At 43.7% G+C, this 26585-nt stretch overlaps 1 protein-coding gene across 1 annotated transcript in view; it reads left to right on the top strand.

Annotated features, from left to right (window-relative positions):
* STAC (SH3 and cysteine rich domain) overlaps positions 1–26585 on the top strand; it is a 159049-nt gene that overhangs the window by 35285 nt on the left and 97179 nt on the right. Inside the window, exon 2 of the mRNA XM_025871031.2 lies at positions 23034–23313. Coding sequence (XP_025726816.1) covers positions 23034–23313 — 280 coding nt within the window. The remainder of the gene's footprint in view (positions 1–23033; positions 23314–26585) is intronic.

The following is a 26585-nucleotide window of genomic DNA, read 5'->3' as shown; positions in this document are numbered from 1 at the left end:
GAAGCTATCTTTTTAAATTTAACAAAATGCTCAATATATTATTTGTAAAAGATTGCAAATCACTTGCATTTGTGATTATGCCTCCTTTCTCATTCTACATTTTGTCTATTTAGTGAAGATATTTTCTTTTCCTCTTGATTAGACTATTTTCTATTTTCATATTTTTCTTGAATTGATCTATTCTCTGATTTTTCTTTAACTTCAGCTTTTATCTATTAAACACTGTCTCCTGATTTTTTCATACTCACTGCCTTGTTCTTTTTATTTTTTAAGTTACATTCTTATTTTGCTAATTTTCACTATTTCATTTGTAACAACGAAATCTTTTTTTTAAGATTTTTTATTTATTTATTCATGGGAGACAGAGAGAGAAGCAGGCTCCCCAAGGAGCAGGGAGCCCGATGTGGGACTCGATCCCAGGACCCTGGGATCATGAGCTGATCTGAAGGCAGACACTTAACCATCTGAGCCACCCAGGCACCCACAATGAAATCTTTTATGGCTTTGGAGTCACTCCTTAATATAACTGTGATTATACCCTCTAAATTTTTATAATTATTAATTTCATCATTATTTTCTGAGTACTCTAAAGCAGAAGCAGGTGTGTATGCACCTGCAAGCTGATGAGATGGTGGTGGGGATTCATTTCCAAATGTTTGGGTGTTTTTATGTTGTTATTTATTTACCTTCTGGTTATTAAATTCTTGTCCTACAGCTCTGTGTTCATTGCCTGTGCCCTGTCTAGTTATCTATATTGAGGAACTCATTGAGGATTCCTTTGTGGTTGCTTATAAGATAATGTTTGTGTTTCATGGGCCCTTAAAAAGAAAATGTTTTTGCTAACATGTAGAGAACTTAATACTCTCAATTAAATCAACAATATACGTTTAACTGTTCAGAAATTTTATGCTTTCTTTTACAATGTTACATTTACCATGGATTGAAGAAAATCAGGTATTTAACTACTGAATCATTTCATTCTGTTTCTTTTTACAATTTAAAAATTTTGTATATTCTCATGTCGTATTATTTGGTGCATAACAGTTCACAGCTGTTTAGACTTCATTATGGATTGCACCAGTCACCAGTAACTTCCCATTCTGTCCCACTGACTTTTTTTAACCTAAATTCTCCTCTGTGAGACAAACCATAAGAGACTCTTAATCATAGGAAACAAACTGAGGGTTTTTGGAGGGGGGGAAGACGGAGGGATGGGGTAACTGGATGATGGACATTAAGGAGGGCATGTGATGTAATGAGCACTAGGTATTATATTAGACTGATGAATCACAGACCTGTACTTCTGAAACCAATAATACATTATATGTTAATTAATTGAATTTAAATTAAAAAAAATTCTCCTCTGTGTAATATTAATACTGCAAATATCCCTCTCCTTTGCTGGCATTTGCCATTCTCTTTGCTCATTCTCTTATTTAATCTCTAGGAATTATTTTTGTTTTGGTGGGGTTCTTCTAAAGTATATTTTAAATTTATTTAAGAAGAACAGAATCCATTAGCATTTATTGATATATGTGTGATTTCATCTTAGTCATTTTATTTTCTGTTTCTGGAGGTTTTCATGCTCCTTGTCATTTTTTTTAACTATTCTTTACTATATAAATTATTTTTCTGATAAGTTGAAGATAATACAATTTTTAGAATGTACTAATGGTTACTTTTTAAATTTTACTAACATTTATTGAAACTATGTGCTTTGAATTATTACTATTTAGAATAGAATAGCACATCAGTCAGTTCTCCTTTTTATCCTAATTAAGGATAATAACAATAACACCAACCTTATAGGGCAAATTGGCAGATCAAAGAGATGGTAGGTGTAAATTTATGTGACACATAGTAAGACTCAAATGTCAGCTATAACTAATACCATTGTTGTCTGTATTACTTTTCCTCCATATAAAATGAGGAAATTAACACAACCTGATTTCCTCTTCCACCCTCCACCCCACCATCACTGGCCTCCACTGTCTGTTTTGTTACTACAAGTCGTGAGATTTTTATTACTGTTAAAACACTTCTAGGGTTGCCTGGCTGTCTCAGTTAGAAGAACATGTAACTTTTGATCTTGGGGTCATGAGTTCGAACCCTACATTGGGTATAGAGATTGCTTAAATAATTTAATAAGTAAACTTAAAAAAAAACATTCTCAATTATGTGTCATCTGTTTCATTATGTATTTATAACAGATGAATTTTCTCTGTGAACTGTTTATACCAGTCATTTTAACTTAACCATGTTTAAATTATTTCAAGCACAAGTCCTTTTATGCCTCGTGTTTGCCATATTTTCCCATCCTTTGTTTTCTGTGCTCATGAATGGTAATCTGTCTGGGTTTAAGAATACTTGGATCATAATTTTGTCTTATAGTGTTTCATGTGGTAGAAGAGAGATTTGAAGTGAGACTGAGGTCTCTTTCTTCAGGGATGACCCCTTTTGCTGCCTGTAAGCTCTGATGTCCTTCTTTACTTTTGACACCCTACTGTTCTGACAGGATACTTCAGCATGCTGGCAAGAGGAGAGATGTGTCTTTTCACTAGGCTGACCCAGCACATGGTGATTCCCTCACGGACAGATTTGGATCTGTTTTCCTTATTTACCCGGGAACTCTCTCTTATCTCTAAGCAATGCAGCGGCTCTAGCCATTCTGGAGTCTTCTTCAGGATTCAGTTGCTTCTTTATAGCTTCTCTAATATGATCTTCTCTAATGGTTTTCAAATTACTGTATCCTCACTTTGTATTGTGTGGGAGATTCTCAAACATATGCCCCCACATCACTGGATCACCCTTCTGCAAAGCTAGTTTTTCTTGCTTTTACTTTTCCTGTTGTTTTGAATTTTACTGGTTGCTGCAGATTCTTTCCTTAACTCTTCCAGATCCTTCCCTTGCTAATCTAGTTTGGTCACTTTGGTTTGCATATCTTGTTTTGCAGAGATTGTATTTCCTCAAATGTATTGAGAGCTCGAAGTAGAGAGTACATAAAATTTACTTTTTATTCCAGTAGTAAGCATTTTTGTAATTATGTTCTTCCTTTACTACCTGAGTGTTACAATTTTACTCATTTTATGTTGTAGAAGTTTTCAGAGGCACCATATTATTCGTTTGTGTTTTATGTCCTTTCATTTCTAAATGAAAAGAGTTTTTCAAGATCTGGAATTTGTACATAAACTTAGTGAGAAAAGTCTCCTGTGATCAACTTTAGTATTCCTGTTGATGTTGTTAAAGTCCTTATATCATATCTTAAGCTAGAAGGGAGCTCAATGTAAGTATATATCATGGGTTAAGTGATACAACAGCCTCAAGGACCACAGAATAAGCAAATAGTTAAGACCTCAGTACATGCTGGCCATTATCAACAACAGATGATAAACTTGACTACAGAAAAACTTTTAATTTATCCACTGTAAATACATTCTGTGAATAAAGTCAAAGATAAATGACAAATGAAAAAAATGTTTGCTACACAAATATAAATTTATAAATCTATAAAACATTTACATGTCAGTAATGAGATTTGCAACCTACTAGAAAAAAATTATCTTGAGTAGTGTCTGCTCATTTGTTCCAAATAAATCAGCTTATCAACATATAAAAAGAAATTTAGTCCTACTGACATTAAATATGGAAAGTTTTTAAAGTTTATATATCATTTGTTATCCATATAATTGGAAATTCTTAAAAAATATAACAGGTTTGGCTACGGTATGGAAAAAAAGGCACTCTCTTATGCCAACGAACGGGACTGTGAATTTAAAAATACATATTTGGCTAAGCAAATCTACTTCCAGTGCTAAAGCTCTTAGGTATCTTTGTGTATGTATACAAAGATGTATGTGCAAAGTGTTCACTCCAGTATTGTTTATAACTGAAAATATACTAGTGAGGATAACAATAGACTGCTGTAACAATGAAGCCCAACAAATACTCAGTGGCTCAAGAAATATTTATTTCTCTCTTGCACAGGTTTCAAGGAAAACTATTCAGGTAAGCAGGGCAACTCTACTCCTTGTGGTCATTCAAGGACCCAGTCATTCCAGGATGCTGCTCTATCATCCTCTAGCATGGCCATTATCTCCATGGTCAAAGCAAGATCAACACCATGTCCATATTGCTGTTGGTGCAGAAGGGGAAGAGAGGACAGAGCAGGCAGGCACACGGCCTAAAGGCCTAGTTTCAGAAGTGACACATACCATGTCATTATAACCCATTAGCAAGAATGCTGTCCCATTTGGACAATTATGTGCTGAAAGCTTTGGGAAATGAAATCGAATTATATACCAAGGAAGAAAATGAAAATGATTTTGGTAAACAAATGCAGGTCTCTGCCTCAAGAAGATGCTAGAAACAATCAAATGTCCATCAAAAGAGCAACAGTCTGGTACCTCCATTTGATGGACTATTAGACAGCAAGTGAAGAATGAATTGAAGCTCCCATACTGTTAGATACGTATCATAGAAAGATCCCAACACACGTGATGAAATGGAAAAGCAAGATACAGAAAAATGTGCACAATATAGTCACATCTGTGTTTTTCAGATGAGGATGTCTTACTTACATGCAGATATATACACAGAACATTTCTGGAAGAAGAAACTATTAAGGTTCAACTCGGAGTTGAACTAGGGATCTAATGTGAGAAGAAAACTTACTTTTCAGTAAGTCCCTTTTTGTATTGTATGAACTTTTTTTTTACACCATAGATATGCATCATTATTAATATTGCAAAGGTAAATATATAAATATGAGTAAGTTCTTCCCTTGCTTAATACTTGCTAGCAATTATCTGTTGCTATAAGATAGTGTCCAGGCTGACTGACACATTTTTCAAGCTCATTTCCTTTTTTTTTTTTCAGGTCCCTTTGTACCTTTTTATGCCTTAAACTTGAAGCTCCCTTCCTGTGCTGTTCCTTATTTTCCTACCTTTGCTCATCAGTAGACTATCAGCCTAAAATACTCCTCCAAAAACCCTGGTACCCTGTATTTTACATTATTCTTTCTTTCTTTCTTTCTTTCTTTCTTTCTTTTTTTTTTGGCATGCAAGACTGAGTTGTTTAGTGCCATAAAGCTAATATCATGGATCTGTCCATGTATCTCCCCAAGATGAAAACGAGGACAAGGGATGATGTTGTACCCCTCCTCATCCCTACAAATAGCAGGGAGTCAATAAATATGTCTTGAAGTGAAAAAATCATTTCAGCACTTAATTTAAAAAACATTTATTAAGTGACTGCGAGATTCCTCTCTTAAGTAGCTTCTCTGCCCCTTAATTTTTTTCCCAATTTTTCTTTTTGTCCTGTGTATTTTCTTCCAACTAATTTCTGTCCCCTCTTTCTTGAGTACACTAACTTTCAAGTCCAACTATGCACCTATTAACCAGGGGGAAAAAATGAAACATATTTTAATTAGTAAAGGAGTACATCTGTATGAAATCATGGATTTTAATGGCTATATAGATAGAAAAAATAAATATAGATATGTGTGTATGGGGATATGAGTACTCAGGAATATATTTCCTAGTTCTGTCCACTGAGAGAGCCACAGGTCAGTGACACTACAGTAGCAATGAACACATCTAGTACCCAAATATCAGTTTGTAAGAACCATCACAAAATAAAACTAACCAGGCTTATTTGGAGAAATGACTGGCTACAAGGCCAGAACAGGGAAATTACAGGATATGTCCAGAGCCCTGTAGTGTTAGAAAGTAAAGAAGTGTTCAACAATAATTGAGGCATGTTGAAAAGAACACAGATGCCAATCTAAAGGAGCTCCCAGTGACCAAACCTGGGACAGTTTGAGCAAGAGTAGCAAATTGTAACTCACAGAGTATAGCACATATCCATCAACCCACACTAACAGAAATGAGTAACTGAGTGAATAAATAAATGAAGGAGAATTCTACAATGGACTAATTAATAAATATAGGACTGATGGAAATGAACACCACCATTAGGCAAATGCCAGGTAGTAAGTTTTGCAGGCAAGAATCACCAATAGGTATTGATATTAGAAGGCAAATGTGTGATGAGAAATAGGATATTTGCACCATCACAATGTATTTTCCCTACACGAAACTCAGTCATTACAAATAGTAAAATATGCAGTAATTTTACAGTGAGCAATCTGGCCAATATCACCTTAATCCAGCGACTAAAGTTAGTATCACCAGCAACGGGACATATTTGACATCAGGTACCTCCTAATATGTTGCACAGAGAGAACACATCATTTTTGTCCTATTGTTATGAACAATATATAAAGTCAGTCTAATGAGAAAACATCAGACAAACCCAAACTGAAAGACATTCTACACAATACTGGCCAGTAGTCTTCAAAAGGTTCAAGGTCATGAAAGACGGACTGAGAACCTGGTGTGCATTGAAGAGACCAAGGAAATATGACCAGATGCAGTATGGAATCCTGGATTGGATCCCGGACCAGAGTAAAAGACCTTCCAGGACAACTGGCAAAATTCCAGTAAGGTCTATAGATTAGTTAGTAATTTTATATCAATGTTAATTTCCTGGTTGCAGGCAGTTTTACTATTGTTATGTAAGATGCTAACATTAGGGAAAACTTTGTGAAAGATATATGGGGGATTCTACTATTTTGCAGCTTTTCTGGATAGCTAAAATTATTTCTATTTTTTCTTATGAAACACGGTTATTTATTTTTTTATTATGTTCAGTTAGCCAGCATATAGTACATCATAAGTTTTTGTTGTAGTGTTCAATGATTCTTTAGTTGCATATAACACCCAGTGCTCATCCCAACACGTGCCCTCCTTAATACCCATCACCCGGTTACCCCATACCCCCACCCCCTCCCTTCTGTGACTGACTGATCCCCCCAGGCACCCTGCTAAAATTATTTTTAAATAAAAAATTGAAAAAAATAAATAGGTCATGCACTTTATCACTGGGTTACTCTCTGGTAGGTCAGGGGACCCAGAGCCCTGATAAAGTGGAAAGTTCAGAATAATTCTCCAACACCTAATGGCTAATGTTTAAAATCAGTACGTTTTTTTCCCTCATTTGTTGTCATCTAACACTGGGGTTTTTTCTTTTTTTTTTTTTTAAGATTTTATTTATTTATTTGAGAGAGAGAATGAGAGAGAGTACATGAGAGGGGGGAAGGTCAGAGGGAGAAGCAGACTCCCCGCTGAGGAGGGAGTCCGAGGCGGGACTCGATCCTGGCACTCCAGGACCATGACCTGAGCCGAAGGCAGTCGCTTAACCAACTGAGCCACCCAGGCACCCGGGGTTTTTTCTTAATTATCCAGAAGAACTAACATCTTTGTTGTTCATTTGGCAAAGGGAACTGCCCTGATTTAATCTTTAGCTAGATACATCGCTAAAACCAGAGAAAGCGCCAGATGAGGCTCTTAAATGGAGTTGGGATCCTTGCTACCTGCTGCTCTGATTCTCCAAGCTGCCTTTAAAGCTGCAAGCTGTTTAATCAAAAAACATTTATTAGTTTCCTGTAAATCTAACGTGCCGCTTTAGGGGTGCTCTGCAGTGGTTTGAAAATGAAAAGTCAAGGATCATACTCTGTGTGAAATATACAAAGGATTCAGGATATAAACTGACTTCATCTATTAGCCACTTTTTTCCGGCTTAAGTAAGTTTTTCCTGAGTAAATCAATACAAAAGAGCAGAACCAGGCTGTGGGAAAGGTGTTCAGATGGGAACTCAGAGCTTGGGTTCAAGTTCTGATCCTGCTATTCATTATATGGTGTATCTGAAAATACATCTCAAATAGGGATAGGATACCAGTTTATGAGGTGTGCTGAACCCCGCAGGGTGCCCTCAGCTATTGGTTTTGTTTTTCTTCTTACCCTCCTCTAACATGGTTGGTGGGAATTCTGTTCATTGCCTCTTGACAACATTTTGGGCAGATGTCACGGCTTTCCTTGTTGGTCATAAGAGTCTTATTTTCAGGTAATAAGAGTTCACTCCATCTGAAGCACGATGTCAGTCTGACCGTGACTTCACTGCCTTTCTGCTCATCTGTCACCAACCCCCTCCTGGCCTCCACCCACAAACACCCCCCTAAGGCCTCACGAAGACTTTGGTCAAGAAGCTGCCTTAGGAAGATGAGCTGTGCTCTCTTCTTTCAGTCAGCCTCCATCTTCCAGATTTCCTCTCCACCTTTCACCCTTACTCTCCCACTTCTGAATCAACAGGGAATTTGGCACACAGGACCTCTGGGAGGCCTCAGTCATGTCCCACTCTGAAAGGTGAGGAGTAGAGCCAACCCTCCTCATGCTCTGAGGGCTGATGTGACTGATTGGGAAGTCTATGAGCCTGTGGATCACCTCGCCTCCCTCCACAGCTGTGAGCATCAGCGGGCATGATTGCCCACCTGCGCGGCCTCCCATGCCCTCCCCACACCAGCAACACCATGGCTGCCTGGGCCCTGCTCTGCACAGCCTCCAGTTGGGCAAGGCAACATTCCCTCTGTGCTAGCCTTGGACATAAATGCCTGAGAGCCCCCAAGGATGCACTTACAGGCCTTATCCTGGCTGCTCAAGGTGTCTTAAGGCTGCCTGGCATGCTGTAACTGCTCAAAATATGTAGGATAAGGAAAATTTTCTGGAATTCCCTGAAGGATGCTGGGGTAAGCAGGTTTTTTCCTGGTGGTGAAGTTCACCCGAGCTTTAGAGCCAGCCACACCTGGGATCATTCTTTCAATGTTTCTTGAACACCTATCATGTGCCAGGCTTTGTTTGAGGTTCTGAAATACAGAAGTTAATAGAACAGTGAAAATTTTCTGCCCAGCACCCCCCATAGAGACCGCCTTCTGGTTCGGGAGGCAGATAGTCAACAGGTAAATAAATGAGTCCATAATATAAAATAGAAAGTCAGAAATAGTTATAATATGGCTCCTGATATGATCTATTGAGAAGGTCACAACATCACTTTTGTAATATTCCTGCCAAAAATGTGTAACCCAAATCTGTGAAGAAACATCAGATGAGCTGAGATTGAAAGACACTCTACAAGGCACTTGTTCTGTACTATTTAAAATAGAAAAGACACTATTCCAAATTAAACGAGACTTAACTACACTTATCACGGTGAGCGCTGAGTAATGTATGGAACTGTTGAATCTCTATCTTGTACTCCTGAAACTATTCTAATATTGTATGTCAAGTGTACTTCAATAAGAAAAAAATACATGAAAACCGAAGCAGTGCATAATCTTAGATTAGATCCCAAAGCAGAGATTTTCATGCCCTGAAAGATATTATTAGTACAATTCTCAAAATTTGAATATAACTTGCATACAAGGTAACAGTATCTCATCAATGTTAATTCATCATATTGAGTATACATAACAAAATATCTTTGTTCTTGGGAGATACACACTGAAATATTTAGGGATAGAGGGTCATGACATCTGCAGCTCATTCCCAAATAGTTCAGTAGTGAAAAGAGTAGCACCAATGACAACAATCATAATAATATCTGTTATTGTAGGGAGAATAATAAAAGGCAAATATTGCAAAACATTAATAATTGGCAGACCTGAGCATAGGGCATGATCAGCATTCATGGAACTATTCTTGCCAATTTAAAGGGGTTTAAAGGTTTTCAAAGTAAAAAGCTTAAAAAATAAAACAGCAATAAGCATTCTGAAGAGGGTAGGGGAGACGGAGCGTGGGGGTCAGGGAAGGTCTCTTGTGACATGACTTTTGTGCAGAGAGCTGATGGAAGGGAGGAGTTAGTGAATTCTGCAGAGGGAACAGCTCTGCAGGAAGAGAGAAGGACAGCAGCCCTTACGTGGCAGCGTTCCTGGGGTCTTTGTGGAACAACACGGAGACCGGGGGCTCTGGGGCACTGGCGCAAAGTGATGAAGGACAGTGGTAAGAATGGTCCCAGATCAGCTCCGGGAGGGCCTGGGAGGCCACAGAAAGGATGTGAGGTGTGTTTGAAGTGTGATGAGACACTACGGTAAGGTTCTGAGCAGAGCAGTAAAATGGCCTGACTTTCATCTCCAACAATCACTGTGGACGACTTTGCAACAAGTAGAGTACAAGGGGGCAAGAAAATTGACTGCAGTTGATACATCTTTCAGGATGGCCTTGAGGAAGCGGGTGTGCAGGTGAGATAGGTTGTCACATTGGTCTGGGTTAACGGTGGTGGAAGTGACATGAAGCGGCTGGATTCTGCACGTATTTTGACAGTCTTGGCTAATGTATTGGCTCATGGACTGGATATGAAGTGTGAAGGGGAAACTGGAGTCAAGGGCAATTCCTAGGTTTGAGACCTGATAAAATTAAATAAAGTGGGGCATGCCATTTACTGACTGGGAGCCTGGCGAGTGAGGACATTAGCTGGGGGACTGTCTCCTGGGCCCTCGAGGACACAAGGGTCATCAGTTCAGGGCCTTTCTCTACAAGAATCCAGCTCTTCCCTATGTTTTGCCAAGACCCTACCAGCGCCTTCCCCACATAACACTTGAGAGGGGAGCCTGAGCAGACAGGTGCTCTGTGACCTGCACCCACCCTGGCTTCATCCACCACCAGGGGACAGTCTGGGAGTGCTGAGGTACGTTTTAGAACCTACTCAGGGTCTTCACTGCACTCTTTTTCCCTCTGTCTGGCCATGAAGGCCGACATAGATACTGTAGAAGATGCTCCCTCCCCTTGCATGTCCTTCGGTCATCTTAGGGCTGTCTTCTGGTTTTCTGAGTGAGGAGTAGAACTTTTCCTTTGGCTTCGGGACTCAAGGTCAACAGAAATGCACTCATCAGTTCCAAACCCTCACACTGCGGACTGGCCTGATGTGCTCCCATGCCCATTCTGGTTCTTTGACCCCGGCTCCTGCCGAAGCCAAGCAGGCAACCCTACCTAACTGCTGGAAGATAAGCCTGCACGAGTAGGTTACAAAGGGAGAGACTAGAGGCCATAACACAGGGGGAAACATTCGGAGTTGGTGTGGTTTGGAGAGAAGAGGGAATACAGGAGACATTTTCAAAGGAAAAGGGATTAGCCTTGGTTACTGGCAGAAAATGGGGTTTAAGATTAGAGAGAAGAAAAACTCAAGGAGTCCTCGGCCAGGAGATTGTTCCAGGTCAAAAGATTGAAAGGATGACTCCTCTTTCATCTTGTCACTACTAAATGAGTAGAACTCAAACACATAAGGCAAGACATCATTCATTCAATCACTTATTCGACACAGAATGTCCATCCCAGACCAGAACCCCGTATGTTGGGTCAGAGATACAAACGTGAAAAGCTGTTTACCTCAGTGAATAGAATGAAAGTATGTGGAAGGTTAGTTGTGGTGATGTGCTTCTGCTACAGGTTATGGCACACTAATGATGAGACTCCTGGAGCTCCACATAAATGGAGTAGTCAGGGAAGCCTGGGGACGGGCCATGGGAGGCATCACAGGAGCTGCGACTTAGACAAGGAGCAGAAGGTCCCCAGGAATGTGTGTGAGGAAGGACATTCCTGGCCAAACAGCACGGACAAGACCATCTACCCAGGTTTCCATTCTCATTACCCAGTGAAACGCTTGGCTGGGCATATTGTCATGTGGGACGTTAGAGACCCTGCAGGAAAGGCCTCAGTGCAGCTCTTTCTGATTGGAACTGACAGCTCTAGGAGCACCGTATTTCACCCTGACTAGCTTTAATTGAGCATTGTATAGCTTGCTAGCATCGCCATAACTAGGACAGATGGAGCAGCTTCAGCAACTGAGATTTCTTCTCTCAGAAGTCTGGAGACTGAAAGTCTGAGATCAAAGTGTTGATCTCTGAGACCTCTCCTCTTGGCTTGCAGACGGCCACCTTCTCCATGTGTCCTCCCATGGTCTTTCCTCTGCACGCATGCATTCCTAGTGTCCATGTGTCCAAATTTCCTCTTCTTGTAGAGACACCAGTCAGATTGGATTAGGGCCCACCCTGAAGGCCTCACTTCAACTGAATCACCTATTGAAAGGCCCTGTCTCCAAATACAGTCCTGTTCTGAGGTATGGAGGGTTACGGCATCAATATATTAATTGGGGGGACACGATTCAGCCCCTAATAAGTACCTACTATTTGCAAGGCACCACGGGAGGTGGTATTAATAAATGAGGCCCAGCATAGTTAAGTGTAAATACTTTTGTTTCTTGGTCCATCACTTAATCAGTAGAATCATTTAGTATATGAATCAGAATCAAGAAGGATCCCCATTCTAAACTCATTTGCCCTTGGAACAGTTTTTCCCTTTTAGACAGCCAGCATTTTTCCATTTTCTCTAGGTTCATTGGCCTTCCTAGGGTCCATCCCTCTCTCTGCTCGTGGGAATAAAAAATAATAATAATGTGGTCCCTGGGGCTGCATCCCTCCTCCCAAGCTGTCACAACAGCGACAGCAGCAGCAGAGAGGGGACTGGCCACTGCTGGACCTGCTGAGGAAGGGTGGCCACAGCATCAGACAGCCCCATGGGACTCCCACTTGATGGGCCACATGGTTCAGCACGAGCACTCTCGGTCCCAACCTCTGTGGCTCCTGGTCAGGCAGGCCCTCTCTCTGTCAGGATTCCAGGGCTAAGGAGTAGCCTCCAAAATGGGCCACAGAATCCATGTTAGTCCAGGTGCTGATGCCCCATGTCAGCATTCCCCCTGAAAAGGTACCCTCTCATGGGGTGTCTTGATGGCTCAGTTGGTTGAGAATCTGACTCGTGATTTTGGCTCAGGTCATGATCTCGTGGGTTCTGGGATCAAGCCTCTCATTGGGCTCCACACTCAGCAGGGAGTCTGCTTGGGATTCTCTCTCTTCCTCGCCCTCTGCTCACCTGTGCTCGCTCTCTCTCAGATAAATAAATAAATCTTTAAAAAAAAGTTCCCGCTCACCAAAGCATTAGTGAAAAATGTACACTTTACTGAAGATTTTGAGAAGAAAGAGGAGGTTTATATTACACACCCTATTCAGTAGCTGTCTGACTCAAAAATCCATACCACCTCTAAATTTGTTTTCTCACTGCCTTCTTGCACACCTCCCTCATGGCAGCCCACCCCCTCTCCCAACTTAACTCCAATATACATTGTAGCACAGCTCTGTCCCTCAGACAGCAAACCTCACCCTTCTCAGTGCTTCCCATAACACAGTGCTGTGTTATTATTATTATTGTCATTATTATTTTTATTATTGAGTTTGGTCTTTGAGGTGCCATCTTCCCTTTCCTTTGGTTTCTCAAAGTATTTCTTCTGAGCACATATAGTACTCTTGCCCAAGAGGAATCTTGACCCATCCCTGAAGGTGTTGCAATGGCCCCAATATTGTTAACACTGGCATCCACACACAGGGGAAGGATAAGAACCACGCTCCTAACCTCATGCCAACCAGAAAGGATGGTGGTGTGCTGGGGATTTTGAGGCATTGAGTGTTAGGGTATGGCCCCCGAGTGCCAGGACTATGCCAGGGGCTTTAGATGTTTATCTTATTTAATCCTCACAAAAAACCTGCAAGGAAAGTGTTATTGTCCCCATTTTATAGATGGGGAATTGGGGCTCAGAGAAGTTAAGTAACTTTCCTGTGCTCACACTGCTGGGGCCCCCAGGCCGGGAAGGGCAGCAAAGAAGACTGTGTGACCCCAGAGCCTTGAGTGTGTCATCCTCAGGTTTGAAAGGATCTTCTGTCCCTGCACCTAAGATGATCCTTAAAACTCTTCCTCCCCATTAAGCATCTCATCCTCTGTGGACCTTGGGAATGTCGCTTCACATCTTTTGTCCCATTTTGTCATCTGTAAAATGGTAATATTTGCCCTGCTGCATTCACAGGGCTGTTTCATGGAAAGGTATGTCACATAAAAGTGTGTGTGTGTGTGTGTGTGTGTGTGTGTGTGTGTGTGTAGCTGTACCAAAAAAATGAAGTATTATTCTCTTGATGTATGCCATTAAACAAGATCTAACCAATGCCACCACTCTTGGCTTAAACAATCTAGGTGAGGACTGTTTTCAGGATAAGACCAAAAAAAAAAAAAATCAACAACATTTGAAAAGTACATGATGATGCCTCAGGAAATTGATGATCTTGAATTTCTCCACAAAGAGCAGGAGGTGAGAAGTAGCCAGGAGCTCCATGCTACTACATTCTCCCTGTTCTAGCAACTGTGGACTTGGGAGCTACACAGAAACATCTTTGGAGGAAATATGGCAGCCAGCCTTAGGGCTGGAGGGAGCAGCTTACTAATTTGTCCATCCCAGGGTATGTCTCTGATGTAACTCCTTCTAAGACACCCAGGTCCTACCACGACTTGATCATCAGGACTTGTTTCTTCCTTCTGGAAAACCTGCAGTGGGTCTCTGTGATTACCATGCTTTGCACTCTTTCCACCTGGCTTCCGTCATTATCTGGGACACCTACCCACACGCACCCATGCACATTTCCTTCATCACAACAATTTGCTTCTCGTGCCAGCACACCTAGGGTACCAGGCAGGCCAGCTTTTCAGTCAGGGTTTGCTGCACAACTAGTATGTTTAGAGTCCGGTTGTTTCAGCACTGCTGAAATCCTGTGGGGCCCCAGAGCACGTGTTCATGGTGCACTCATCCCTGCCTCCATGTCCAAGGCTTCAATCTGGCTGGAGCTCTTCCTGTTCATTCAGTCCATCCGTCAGTCTGTCCAGCAGTCATTTAACAAATGTGTATAGAGGCAAAGAGCTTGGATTCTGAAGTCAACCGGTGCTTGGTTCTAGTCCTGACTCTAGCACTTTTTCTGGGTGTATTTGGGCACGTTATTTCAGGGTTAGCACAAAAATCAAAAGATAACTTACATAAACCCTTAGGATAGAGTCTGGTGTGTAATAAGAGCTGAATAATTATTTGCTAGTCTAATTAATATCATTACTATGTGCTAGGCACTTGTTGGGAATAGCCTAATGGTCTGAAGAGGAGCCCAGAGCAGAGGGCAGGAGGAACAGTGACACATCTCCACTCTGCGCACTTGGGTCACACAGGAGAGAAAGTCCCTGTCCACCTGCAGGGAAGGTCAGGCAAGAGGCCAGACAGAAGTCAAGCAATCAAGGAGAATCAGGCATTTTCCAAGTAGACTGGAATGCCACTTCCAGGCAGAATAAAAAATCTTGAAAATTACTGGTCATTGAAAATCTTTGGACTTCTCTTAATGTGTCTGTGTGCCTGGGATGGTGGAGGGGTGACTAGAGGTCTACTGGGCAGGTGTATGGCCCTCATCCATCAGGAAGTTTCTTGTATCACACAGGGAGGAGACTGGGTATAACCTACATGTGAGGGGGGCCATCAAAGTGCATAAACTCTTCAATTATGTGTTTTAAAGTCAATTCATTCTTTAAGGTTTGAAAGAATGTCTCTGATTATTCCAGCCCCCATTGATAACTCCCTTTTCTGACATATTAGAATAGGCAGTGATCAAAACACTCTACTTATCACTTGATAATATAAATATAGGATCTCGTGTCACCCTTGGAGAGTCTTAAGCATTGCTACTTGTCTCCAGAATTAGATCTTAGACTTCCTATAAGTAGAGACTGTTCCAGGTCTTTTGTGTTCCCTCACTGTGCTGACTTGTCAGAACAGAAAGGGAACTTAGTAGCCTCTGAGCTGTTCCTCTCTGTTTATGGATAGAACCCAAGCTAAGGAGCTTGAGGACCTGCCCAAGTTAATTGTATCCAGTAGCTCTTGCTTTACCAACATATTCATTAACAACAGTTTTTGCAGCTGGTTATGACAAAGCTAAGTAGATGTAAGAAGACTGTTTCTGACTTTGAAGTCCCATCCACACAGAAGCTGATCAGGACCTGGAATATATTGTGTCTTAAAAGAAATCAGGCCGTGGATGGGTAAAAGGTTGGTGAGAAGGCCCTCATCACAGGCATTACATTTCTCAGGACCCCAGCACGCCCTATCTGCCTGTAGAGTCATAAATAAAATGTTATGGGTGAGCGTGGGAGGAACCACAGCATCAGCCAAACTTGGAAGAGAGGAAGTGCATCTGTGTGGCTGGTGGAGAGTGAAGGGACCTGAGTTTCCGAGGGAAACTCGGAACTCGGACTGTCATACCACACAGGCAAATAACTCATTTCCCCGAGTCTTAGCTGTCAGCAATTGGTTTAATAATACCTTTTCAGGAAAAAAATTAAAGAATGAGTACTTCAGGGACACCTGTGTGGCTCAGTCGGTTAAGCGTCTGCCTTTGGCTCAGATCATGATCCCAGGGTCCTGGGATTGAGTCCTGCATTGGGCTCCCTGCTCAGTGGGGAGCCTGTTTCTCCCTCTCCCTCTGCAGCTCCCCCTGCTTGTGCTCTCTCTCTCTGGCAAATAAATAAAGTCATTTTAAAAAATAAATAAAAATTTTAAAAAGAATGAGTATTTTAATGAAGACATATCCCTATTTTAGAAAAGTTAAAATACGAACCAAAAATTTAGATCACATGTGCGTACCAAAGAGGAGGCATGTGCTTGCAGATGACCTCATTTCGATCCAGCAGCAAAAGCCAGCACATTATTGGTGGGGCCTCAGATAGCAAAAGAAATGTTCATAGAGGAGACTTGACAGGAAACCAAACTGACACAGTGACTGTGCCTCCCAGTTTATGCCTGTGTGGGCAGAGATGCATTTGCTCCAGAACCACCTCTTTCCCACACAGTGCAACTTCAGATCCTGGCTGAAATGACCAAGCACATGCTGGCTAATTAACTTGATGTGCTTCTGCAGAACAGACTAGTAAATCACACACATGCCACTGCCATCACCTTCAGGCTGTAATTCCCCATGTTCCATTGCTCTAATGATGCCTGAGTTCTGTGTTCCCCAACTGATTGCCATGCTCAACATGGCAACCACATGGATTATTGCTAAAATTCCAGCTGGTATCAGAAGATAGAGCACACCAAACAGAGGACTTTTACTAAAGGAGGTCAAGGGTAGGAAACCTTATGTTTTGTTTTGTTTTGTTTTGATTTTTTAAAGATTTTATTTATTTGTCAGAGAACAAACACAAGAGAGCACAAGGGGCAGGCAGAGGGAGAAGCAAGCTCCCAGCTGAACAGGGGGCCCGAAATGGGGCTCAATCCCAGGACCTGGGATCATGACCTGAGCTGAAGGCAAATGTTTAACCGACTGAGCCATCCAATAGTAGGAAATCTTATGAAAGTCTATTTGGCTTAAGGGGCTTTGGAGTTACAGAGCCCTGTATGTGGATCTTCATTCTGCAACTTACTAGCTATTTAAATTTGGGTTTCAATTGTCTCATCTATAAAATGAGGTAATAACCTGAAACAGACCCTCTGTACCAGCCGGCGTTGTGCATTGTGCTAATGCACTGAAACAGCTATTCTCCGTCTTCTCACTTCCAGATTCCAACTCCCTCCCTTTTCCCCTCACTCGGGAGGGAGATAGACTTGTTTCTGTTTTCACTGAGAAAAAAAAAAGCAGTCAAAAGAGAAGATCACATCCAACTAGCACCAACTTCACCAGCCTGTCTGCCTCTTTCTCCCTCTCTCTCCCCGTATGGATCAACCATCTCATTCCCGGCTAAAGTCAACTGTTCCTCCAGTGCACCGGATCTCACCTCCTCCCATCTACTCGAGGACATCCCTCCAGCATTTCCGCACTCTCTTCTGCAACATCAGTTTAATAACATGCTGAACTAACTCCCATGCTGAAATAAAACCAGACCCGCCCTTCATGGTGCATCCCCTTTCCCTGTCACTATCCCCCTCTAGAGCAAAACTGCTTGTGCTCACCACCTGCATTCGCTCCCCCCACCACCGCCATTTTTTCTTGAAATTTTGTCAGTTAGGTCTTCACCCCTACCACTTCACTGCATCTGCTACCATTAAATAAACGCCCCCCTCCCTCCTTGGGGCACCTGGGTGGCTCAGTCATTTAAGTGTCCAACTCTTGGTTTCGGCTCAGGTCATGATCTCAGGGTGATGAGACTGAGCCCTGCATCAGGCTCTGTGCTCAGCAGGGAGTCTGCTTGAGACTCTTTTCCTCTGCCTCTCCCTCCCCCTCTGTTCCTCACCCCCCCCCCCCCTCCCCCTCTCAATTAACTAAACTAAAAAAAAAAAAAAAAAAAACTCCCAAAGACATTCCTCCTAGCCCTCACATTACTCGATGTATAGGCATTATTTGATGATGTGGGTTCTTCTCTCTTCCTTGAATCATTTTATTCCCAGAGCTTCCACTCCTTTCTCGCCAGTCTCTCCTTCTCAGATTCCTTTGTTTTTTTCTTAATCATCTTGCCCTCAAAATATTTCCTTAATCTTCTTGACCTCTGGGTCTCCATCCTCAGAGCACTTCTCTTCAGTGTTCGCACTAACTACATAGTGATCTCATCAAGCCTCCTAGCTGTAAGTACCATCAATGTCTTTGTGACTCCCACATGTATTTATCCAGCTTGGACCCCTCACCTGAATTCCAAGGCCACATACCCAGCTCCACATGAATTCCACATAAGCATTTCAAACTTACTTTCCCCAACTCAACTCTTTATCCCCACCCCATTGCCCCACACCAACTTGCTTCTTCTCCAGGACTCTTCCTTTGAGTAAATGGTCCCTCCATCCATCCACTTGCTCAAGCCCAAAACCTTGAAATCATTCTTGAGTCCCCTCTTTCCATCATACTCCATATCCAATCCCTCAACAAGCCCATTTGGTTCTACCTTCATGCTGTACCCCATATTCAACCATGTTGTACTATAACTATGGCAGGCCAAGCCAAAATGGATTCTCCCTGGGATAATTGCAAGAGTCTCCAACTTGTCTCCGGGCTTCCATCTTGCCCTCCTGGAGTCTGTTTTCCACAGAGCAGCCAGAAGAACCCTTTTAAAATTCTCTGCTCAAAACCATCACCCTTAGGATAAATTCCAAGGCCTTTGCCATGGCCTGCAAGGCCTGGCATGAAGCTGACCCTTGACTTCTCTGCCCCTTTTCTCCCTCAACCTTCTGCCCTAGGCACACCCACCTTGTCAGGGCCTTTGCCCATAGTTTCCCCCAGTACCCACATTGTTCTTCTCCAAAGTAGCTCATGCCCTCACTTCTCATGTGTCTCTGCTCCAACGTCACCGTTCAGAGAAGCCTTCCTTGTCACTTTCTAAAGCCTGGCTCCACTTTTATTTCCTTCATGTCTCTTATCCTTACCCAAATTTATATTATATACATCTTTTATTATTTATTTACTTTCTATCTCCACCCACTAGACCTTAAAACCTTAAGGGGAGGGGTTTTTCTTTTTTCCGCTGCTATAACCCCAAAGCCAAGGCCAATGCCTGGCTCATAGTTGTGACACAATAAATATTTATTGAATGAATTATTGAATGAATGAATGAATGATCTCTTACTCATCAGATCACCAGGATGATTACATGAATTAAAATATAGAGAGCAGTTTCTAGCACACGGCAAAGTACTTGAGAATATATGTTCCTTCTCCCATTATTATTATAAAAAAAAATGGAGTTGGGTTGTGCCAATGTTGTCTGGAAGATCATTTTGTGACATCTGCTATTATCGGGGTTTGCTTCTATTTCTGTATTTTATATGTTCCCATCTGGCCTCTACTCTTTGGGGAATAATTAGAGAAAGTGTATTCCTTTGAGCTCACTGCTCAGACTTTGTTTAACTTGTAGGCCTTTCTTTTAATCTACCCACTTGAATAAGAAGTGTTACATTGACTTCCAAGGCAAATTCTCCAATTCTGTAGGCAGGCAGACTCTGAAAGTCTGACACGGTTTCCAGCCACATCCCACAGGACAAGGAAAATGCTACAGGTGTCTTGGCATCATGCTAAACTTCAAAGGAACACAGAATACCATATATGGAAGTTTCTGAAGGCAGAAATAAAGCACACGAGCACAGGAGGGAGACCAGACTGGACGTAGGCCCCACCCCATGACCTTCCCTGGCCTAGCAACAGAGTCCGCAGAGTCTGTCAGAGAAGCCTTAAAGGGAAGTCTGCTGCTCCCCTTTGATAAACAACTATGCTCCTTTTTTATTTTTAAGAAATTTGCAATATATAAAATAAGGGAAATAGCTCCCCAAAAAGCAGATTTGCTTTCTCACTGCACATCCCTTCCCACTCTCACTGTCCACCAAAAGTAGTTCTGTCCCCCTGAGGGTGAAGAGTAAGCTCTCCTCCATTCCCTCTGCATCACCTGTCCATCACTGCCAGTGTGAAGAATGGAGGCTTAAAGGAAGGTAAATTTAATTCTGAACCCTGGGCTTGACTCACATGAGCTGTGTGACCTTGGGCAAGTCCCTTAACCTCCCTCAACCATTTCTCCAGGAGTAAAACAACAGTGTCTTCACTGGATGGTTGGGAAAATGAAGAAGGGTCACCTGGGGATGCACCTACTATTATTATAATTAGGATAGGTGCTTCTGTTCTGCTTCTGAGACGAGAGTAGCCAATTTATTGAACCATCTCAACTCCATGACAGGATTTTATTTTTCTATATGATGATATTTGCTCTAATAAACCACCCTCGCCCTGTGTTGCCAAGCCCACAACAAAATCTTAGCAGATTCCTTAACTTCCTGGTCACTTTATTAAAATCTGTCCACAATAAAACTCTAGTCTTATCTATTTAAACCCCCCTTCCTCCAGCACCAGCCCAGCCAATAACTGGAAGGATGGGAAGTGAGGAAGGTCTGTTCTCCTTTATGGCTTTCTGGCCCTTACCCTGGTGTGGCTCTGTCTCAATGAGTGCTGTCTTGTTCCCGCTGTCACTTAGCTTTGCTGGAAATGGAGAGTCCTCTTCACAATAAATGCAGGGCTCCCAAGGACGCATGACCCTGCTCCCCTATATCAGTCAGGATAGGCTAGGTTATGGTACAGTAATGAACAACGCCAGAATAACTCACCAGCACCTCCTTCTCTTCCTTCTTTGGTGGCTACAGTGCCTCTGGTGGGTTTGGGCCATAGGGCAAAGGGAAAGAGACAGTGTTCTTGGCCAACCCACCATTTCTGACCTTTAAATACAGGGTGTTGCTGGTCTCTGGCTAATGATGCCTCATCGCTGGATAAGTGGAGCTCCTCTAGAGGAGGGCCCTAACAAGGCCTCCTCCCCAGATGGCTCCCTGAAGTGGGGAGCTGGCTTCACACAGCCACAGCCAACCTCACATGGGGAAAGAAGTAAAATCCAGCACATGGCAGGAAGGTGGGGAGAAGCAATGTATTGCTGTGTACACACAATAGATACCCAACTTAATGGTTTCAAACACCAGTCATCTCTTTAGTTGATGGTTCTGTGGGCTTACGATTTGGATGGGACTCAGCTCGACAGTTCTTCTGGTTTCTTCTAGACCCTTATATTCCCTGCAGGGAAACAGGGTAGCTCTGCTTCGGTGGTCTTACTCATGTGATGGGAGGTGACTGGACTGTGTCTCTCATCATCCTTCAGGCTACATTGGGTTGGTTCATAAGGCAGTTTGGCAGGTTTCCAAGAGGGAGGACAAAGCATGCAAGGCATCTTGAGTTCTGGGCTTGGAACTGGCTTAAAATTGCTTCTGCCACCTTTTATTGGTCAAGTTCCCCAAACCAACAAGATCCAAGGAGTGTGGAAACATGCTACCTTTGATGAGTGGGGCTGCAAAGTTACATTGCAGAGGTGAATGGGGAAGGGTAATGGAGGAAAGTTATAGCATTTTTGCAGTCTACCCCAAGCACAAAAGACCACATCTTCCTGGTCTTCTGAGGAAGAGGTTGGAGGGTTGATGCAGAGCTCATCTTATGTGTCCTGGAGAGGTATTTGACTACATTTGATGGGGGCCTTTATTAGACTCATGTGCTTAGCTCCTTTTTGTCTGCAGCTTTGGGTCAAAGACATTCCAGACAACAGGCAGAGTCCCCATGGGTAGTCAATGACAAAAGGAAACTACCTTGAAGGTAAAGTGACCTGTTGCAGGTCATGCAGCTACTAAGTGCTTTATTCCTTTATCTGGGCAAAGGGAGAAGTATGCACAAAAGGAGTGGCAATGAGAAAGCATAGTAAATACCACAGACTTTCAAAGAGCCACTGTAGCTGGCGTGGACAGAGCAAGGTACATGTTGCTACAAGCTGTCATGGGGACGCAGAAGCTGCCAGTACCTGGAGCCCATGACAAGGAACTTTTCTTTAGATTTAAGAACAAAGGAAACCTTGTGAAGGATTTAAACATCAGGCTCACATGCTCACATCTGTATTTCCAAAAGATCCTGCTAGCTCCAGTAAGGAAGGCTGGATTGGTGGTGCAGCCTGGACCAAACCCAGACCTTTCAGTAATTAGTTCTCCAAACCCAGGTTTTAATTCTTCATAAGTTCCAAGGCAAATGAGAAATGATCCAGTTTGCCACGGCCAAAAACAAGCAGCAAGGCAGGGAGAAGAGCAGAGAAAGTCAAACAAGTAATCTCACGCCGTGTCCTCTGCAAGCACGTACACATTCGCGTGTGCACACACACATACACACACACACACACGCACACATTACTCATCCATATGCTTCAGACCCAAGTAGGTTTGAGAGTTTCTGGTTCCTGTTCTGTGGATAGTTCACCCAGATGGATTCGAGGCAGACAGTGGCCTCTTCTGCTTTGCCATGTAGAGAGACAAGTAGCTGCTAAGTGACCATCAGAGAGAAAGACTGGCAGAGGCTCTGGCATGGCAGACACAGCCATTGAGCCCAGAAGATCATACACTTAATATTTCCAATGATTCCAATTCAAAAGGCAAATGGTGTCAAAAGTTCAATGTCATGGGACACTTTGACAGCACATTGGTAGGACCTCAAGGAGGCGGGGAGGAGGAGCAGGGGCAGAAGCAAAGGCACCTTGGGGCCTCTCTGAGCAGTCTGGCTCAGCACGGGATGGAGAAGGGACTGCCACATACCCTTTAGGCACTGACCTTGCCCACCCACACAGGGACACATTTTGTGCCCAAGGAGGGGCAGAGGGTGTCAGCTGGAACAGTGCAGTGCCTGGAGCAGACCTCAACCCCCCCAGCGTGAGTCTGCATGATTGATCGTAAGAGAGTGTTCTGTCATTGCATTGCAGCTCCAGAAACTAAAACGATCACTTTCTTTCAAGACCAAAAGTTTACGGAGCAAAAGCGCTGACAACTTCTTCCAGAGAACCAACAGCGACGTGAAGCTGCAGGCGGACATGCTGGCTGAGGTCAGCCCCAGCTCCAGCCCACTCCCCGCCTCTGGAAGCCTGACATCCACACCCACCAGGACCGGCCTGCACCCAGGGGCTGGCATCAAGGCCCACGCCTTTCAGGAGCATATCTTCAAGAAGCCCACTTTCTGTGATGTCTGCAACCATATGATCGTGGGTAAGGCCTCCCCCACCCCTACCTCCAGTTCCCCGCGCCCCCGGGAAGGGCAAGTGAGAGTGGTGTAGCCCAAGTCCAGGCTCCAGGACAGATTCTGAGCCTCAGAGATGTACATGAGGGCAGGTTGTTCAGGAATGTTCTGGAGAACAATAGCTGTGCACAGGGAAGGGAAAGCAGGACTGGGCAGAGGGAGAAGTTGGATGGTGATACAGTTGCACCTTCAGCTAATCCCCAAGGAGCTCTGGACAGTCATCTGCATTGAGGCTAGAGGTCTGGGACTTTGTACCCCCGCATCACCTCTCACTGTGTATAGGCAGCCCCTCGGGAGAGGGCCTAATCCTGGACATAGCAGCTCTTTTCAGCCAAGGGCAGTAGGCAGAGGGGGAATCAGTGGGAGGCAACCAAGATGCTGGGCAGGTGGGCATAGAATGCTTCGGTACCGTGGGGGGACCTGAGTGACACATCACAGCATCCACTACAGGGTGCATGGCACTGTCCGTCTGCGGTAGCCTGCAGAGGGCATCTGTGGCTGGGTGAACTGTAGGGGAATGACCCGGACAGACAGGCGTGGGAGGGACGATTCTGGGGGAGGCACTGAACTGGGCAGGAAAGGTGATTGAGCCACCATTACAAGTCTGAACCCGGCACGGACTCACTCACGGTACCTCAGAGAAATGGGGGCAGGCTGAGAGTCTTAGGGGTTGTGCCCAGATGATGAAAATGATCCATAAAATGTCCCAGCTACAAGGAAAAAGTAGGCCATTCAGAGCCACCCGCACAGAAAGTCCACAGTTCATACTCTTCTGCCTCTCCTGTGTCAGGAACCCAGTGACCAAACAGACAGAGGAAATCATAAAAACAATTTGGGTGGGATTCAGAGTGAGTTTAAACCAGTTGTTTCAAGAGCAGCAGTAAATCCTGGTAATTGACCAGTGGCCACAAAACACAGGCCTGTGTCTGCTCTCAGGGGGCGTGAGGATGTAACCCCCCCCCCAAGTTAGGAGAAGTTAAAAGGCATCACGACTGGAAATAAGGTTGAAAAATGAAAAATGCAGGGCTGATCCAGATCCAGATGTGGGCTGTATTCCCGAGATGGCGCTGACCCTCCAGAAGTGTAGCCCATCGAATTACTGGAGCGCCTGGAAGCACCCTGAGACCTTCCCCACCTTGTGGCTCCCACTTACAGCCCGCATGCCACAGCGTCCGGTTTGGCATGAATGCTTCAGGGAAGGACACTTTTAAGATCAAGTCAGGCCCAGGGCCCAGCAAGGCCCCGGGGAAAAGCCAGTATGCCCTCTAGTCTCATCTTCCAGCTCCTCTACCCTGACACATACCTGACACACACCATCCAGCCCCACCATTTCCCCTCCAGGACCAGCTTCCTATAGCCTGGCATCTCTTCTGAGGCTGACTGTTGTCTCAGGCCAGATTCCCTAGAAGCAGAGCCTGAGCAGGGAGTTGGGTGCATGTGATAGGTTGAGGGGGCGCTCTCAGGAGAAGGGAGAGGGAGGAAGCGGATTGGGGCAGGGAAGTTGCTGAATACGAAAGTGGTCTCAGTGGGAGTCTCACTTCAGCCAGCTCTGGAGGAACACTGGCGCATGGGTCGCACAGCTGGTCCTTCCTTGAGGCCAGCCTTTCGTAGCCTACTCTCTGTGGGCCTCCCTCCTCCTCCCACGACGGAGGCCCTTTCAGAACCCCCTGGGCCAAGTGGCTCATGTTCTGTTGAAGGCAATTTTCTGGAGAAAGGGGTAGCTGTGAGTCATTAGCAGCCAGTACACACACCTCCGGTGTATTAGTGGCTTTTTGCTACTGTGACTGAGTATCACAAACTTGGTGGGTTAAAACAACGCAGATTCATTATCTTATAGTTCTGGACATTGAAAGTCCACATTGGGTCTCACTGGGCTAAAATCAGGGCATCAGGAGCTCCATTCCTTCCTGGAGGCTCTAAGGGAGAATATACGTTCTTGCCTTCTCCAGCTTCTACAGACGGCCCCCACCTTGGCTTGTGGCCCCTTCTGTGTTCAAAGTTATAATGGCAGGTTGCATCTTTCTCACACCGCCCTCTCCCTGGTCCTGACTCTCCCTCTTGCACCCACCTGGATAATCTTTCCATCTCAAGGCCACCTGATTAGCAACCTTACTCCCTTCTGCAATCTCAATTTTCCCTTGCTTTGTAACATAACATGTTCTTTGGTTCCGGGGATTAAGAGGTGGACACCTTTAGGGGGCCATCCCTCCGCCTGTGCACACGCAGTAGGGGTATCTGGGCAGAGCATTGACAGTGTCCACCACGACAATAGAAGAAAACTCTGGTTGAAGATCACAGGACTGGCCTCTGTTGATTCCTTTCCATCCTGTCTTTGAGGCCAATCATGTGATTGTGGCACTCTGATGGCTTTCACACAGTTGATGGCTGTGTCATGTCACATGGTGAGAGGCATTTCATTCGGAGTGGGCAAAGAGGCACCTTTCTGTTCAGTGCACAGAGTGGGGACAATGCTGACCCATGTTTTGCTCGTGGCTACTCCCATGACATAATTAGCCTTTCCCTTTCCAGATAAAACAATGTAAGGGGGTGAGGATAGTAGAAAGACCATGTGCATGGAATCAGGCTGGACTTGAACCTGTGTGACTGAGTGCCAGTGACTCACCTTCTCTGAGCCTGTGTCCTCATTTTATATGGAGATGATAATACCACCCTCAGGGGTTTTGAATGGATTAGTGAACTGGCAGAGGGGAGGTACCAGGCATGAGTAGGCTCTCAGTAAAGGGAGCCCATTGGAGTTGGTATTATCACCATCATTATTAGAGGAGAAAATAGTCATTACTCTCCTGAAGCACAGAAATATATTCAGAGGATAAACCGAATTAGTTTTACAGAAAAAGAAATTAAACTTAATAGGCATAAATAATGGGGAAAAAATAACATCCAGGTAACAAGAAGTAATTAGTCCCTCATGTACATGGCAGTGTTTTAGGTACATGTCAAAGATTGTCTATAATTCTGCATTTCATATTTTATGAGGGACATGAAGAAGCAGGTAGGTGTCTGGAAGAGAGTGATTAGAATGGTGAGTGGGGTGTCAAAATAAAAGAATGAGGAATCTCTGGGAGTTTGGCGTGGAAAAGATTTAGGATGTGCAGTTGTGTTTGAAAGTACCATGTTGGAAGAGTTAAGAAACTCATGCAATGTGGCTTTAGAGGGGAGGGTTGGGAACAAGGGATAAAGTTAAAAGGCAAATTTCAGTGAGAATATAACCACTTAAGCC

The sequence above is a fragment of the Callorhinus ursinus genome, unplaced genomic scaffold (genome assembly GCF_003265705.2).
Source record: "Callorhinus ursinus isolate GAN/ISIS: 27379988/994484 unplaced genomic scaffold, GSC_fseal_2.0 scaffold1, whole genome shotgun sequence".
Classification (NCBI taxonomy): domain Eukaryota; kingdom Metazoa; phylum Chordata; class Mammalia; order Carnivora; family Otariidae; genus Callorhinus; species Callorhinus ursinus.
This window is presented reverse-complemented; position numbering and strand designations above follow the sequence as displayed.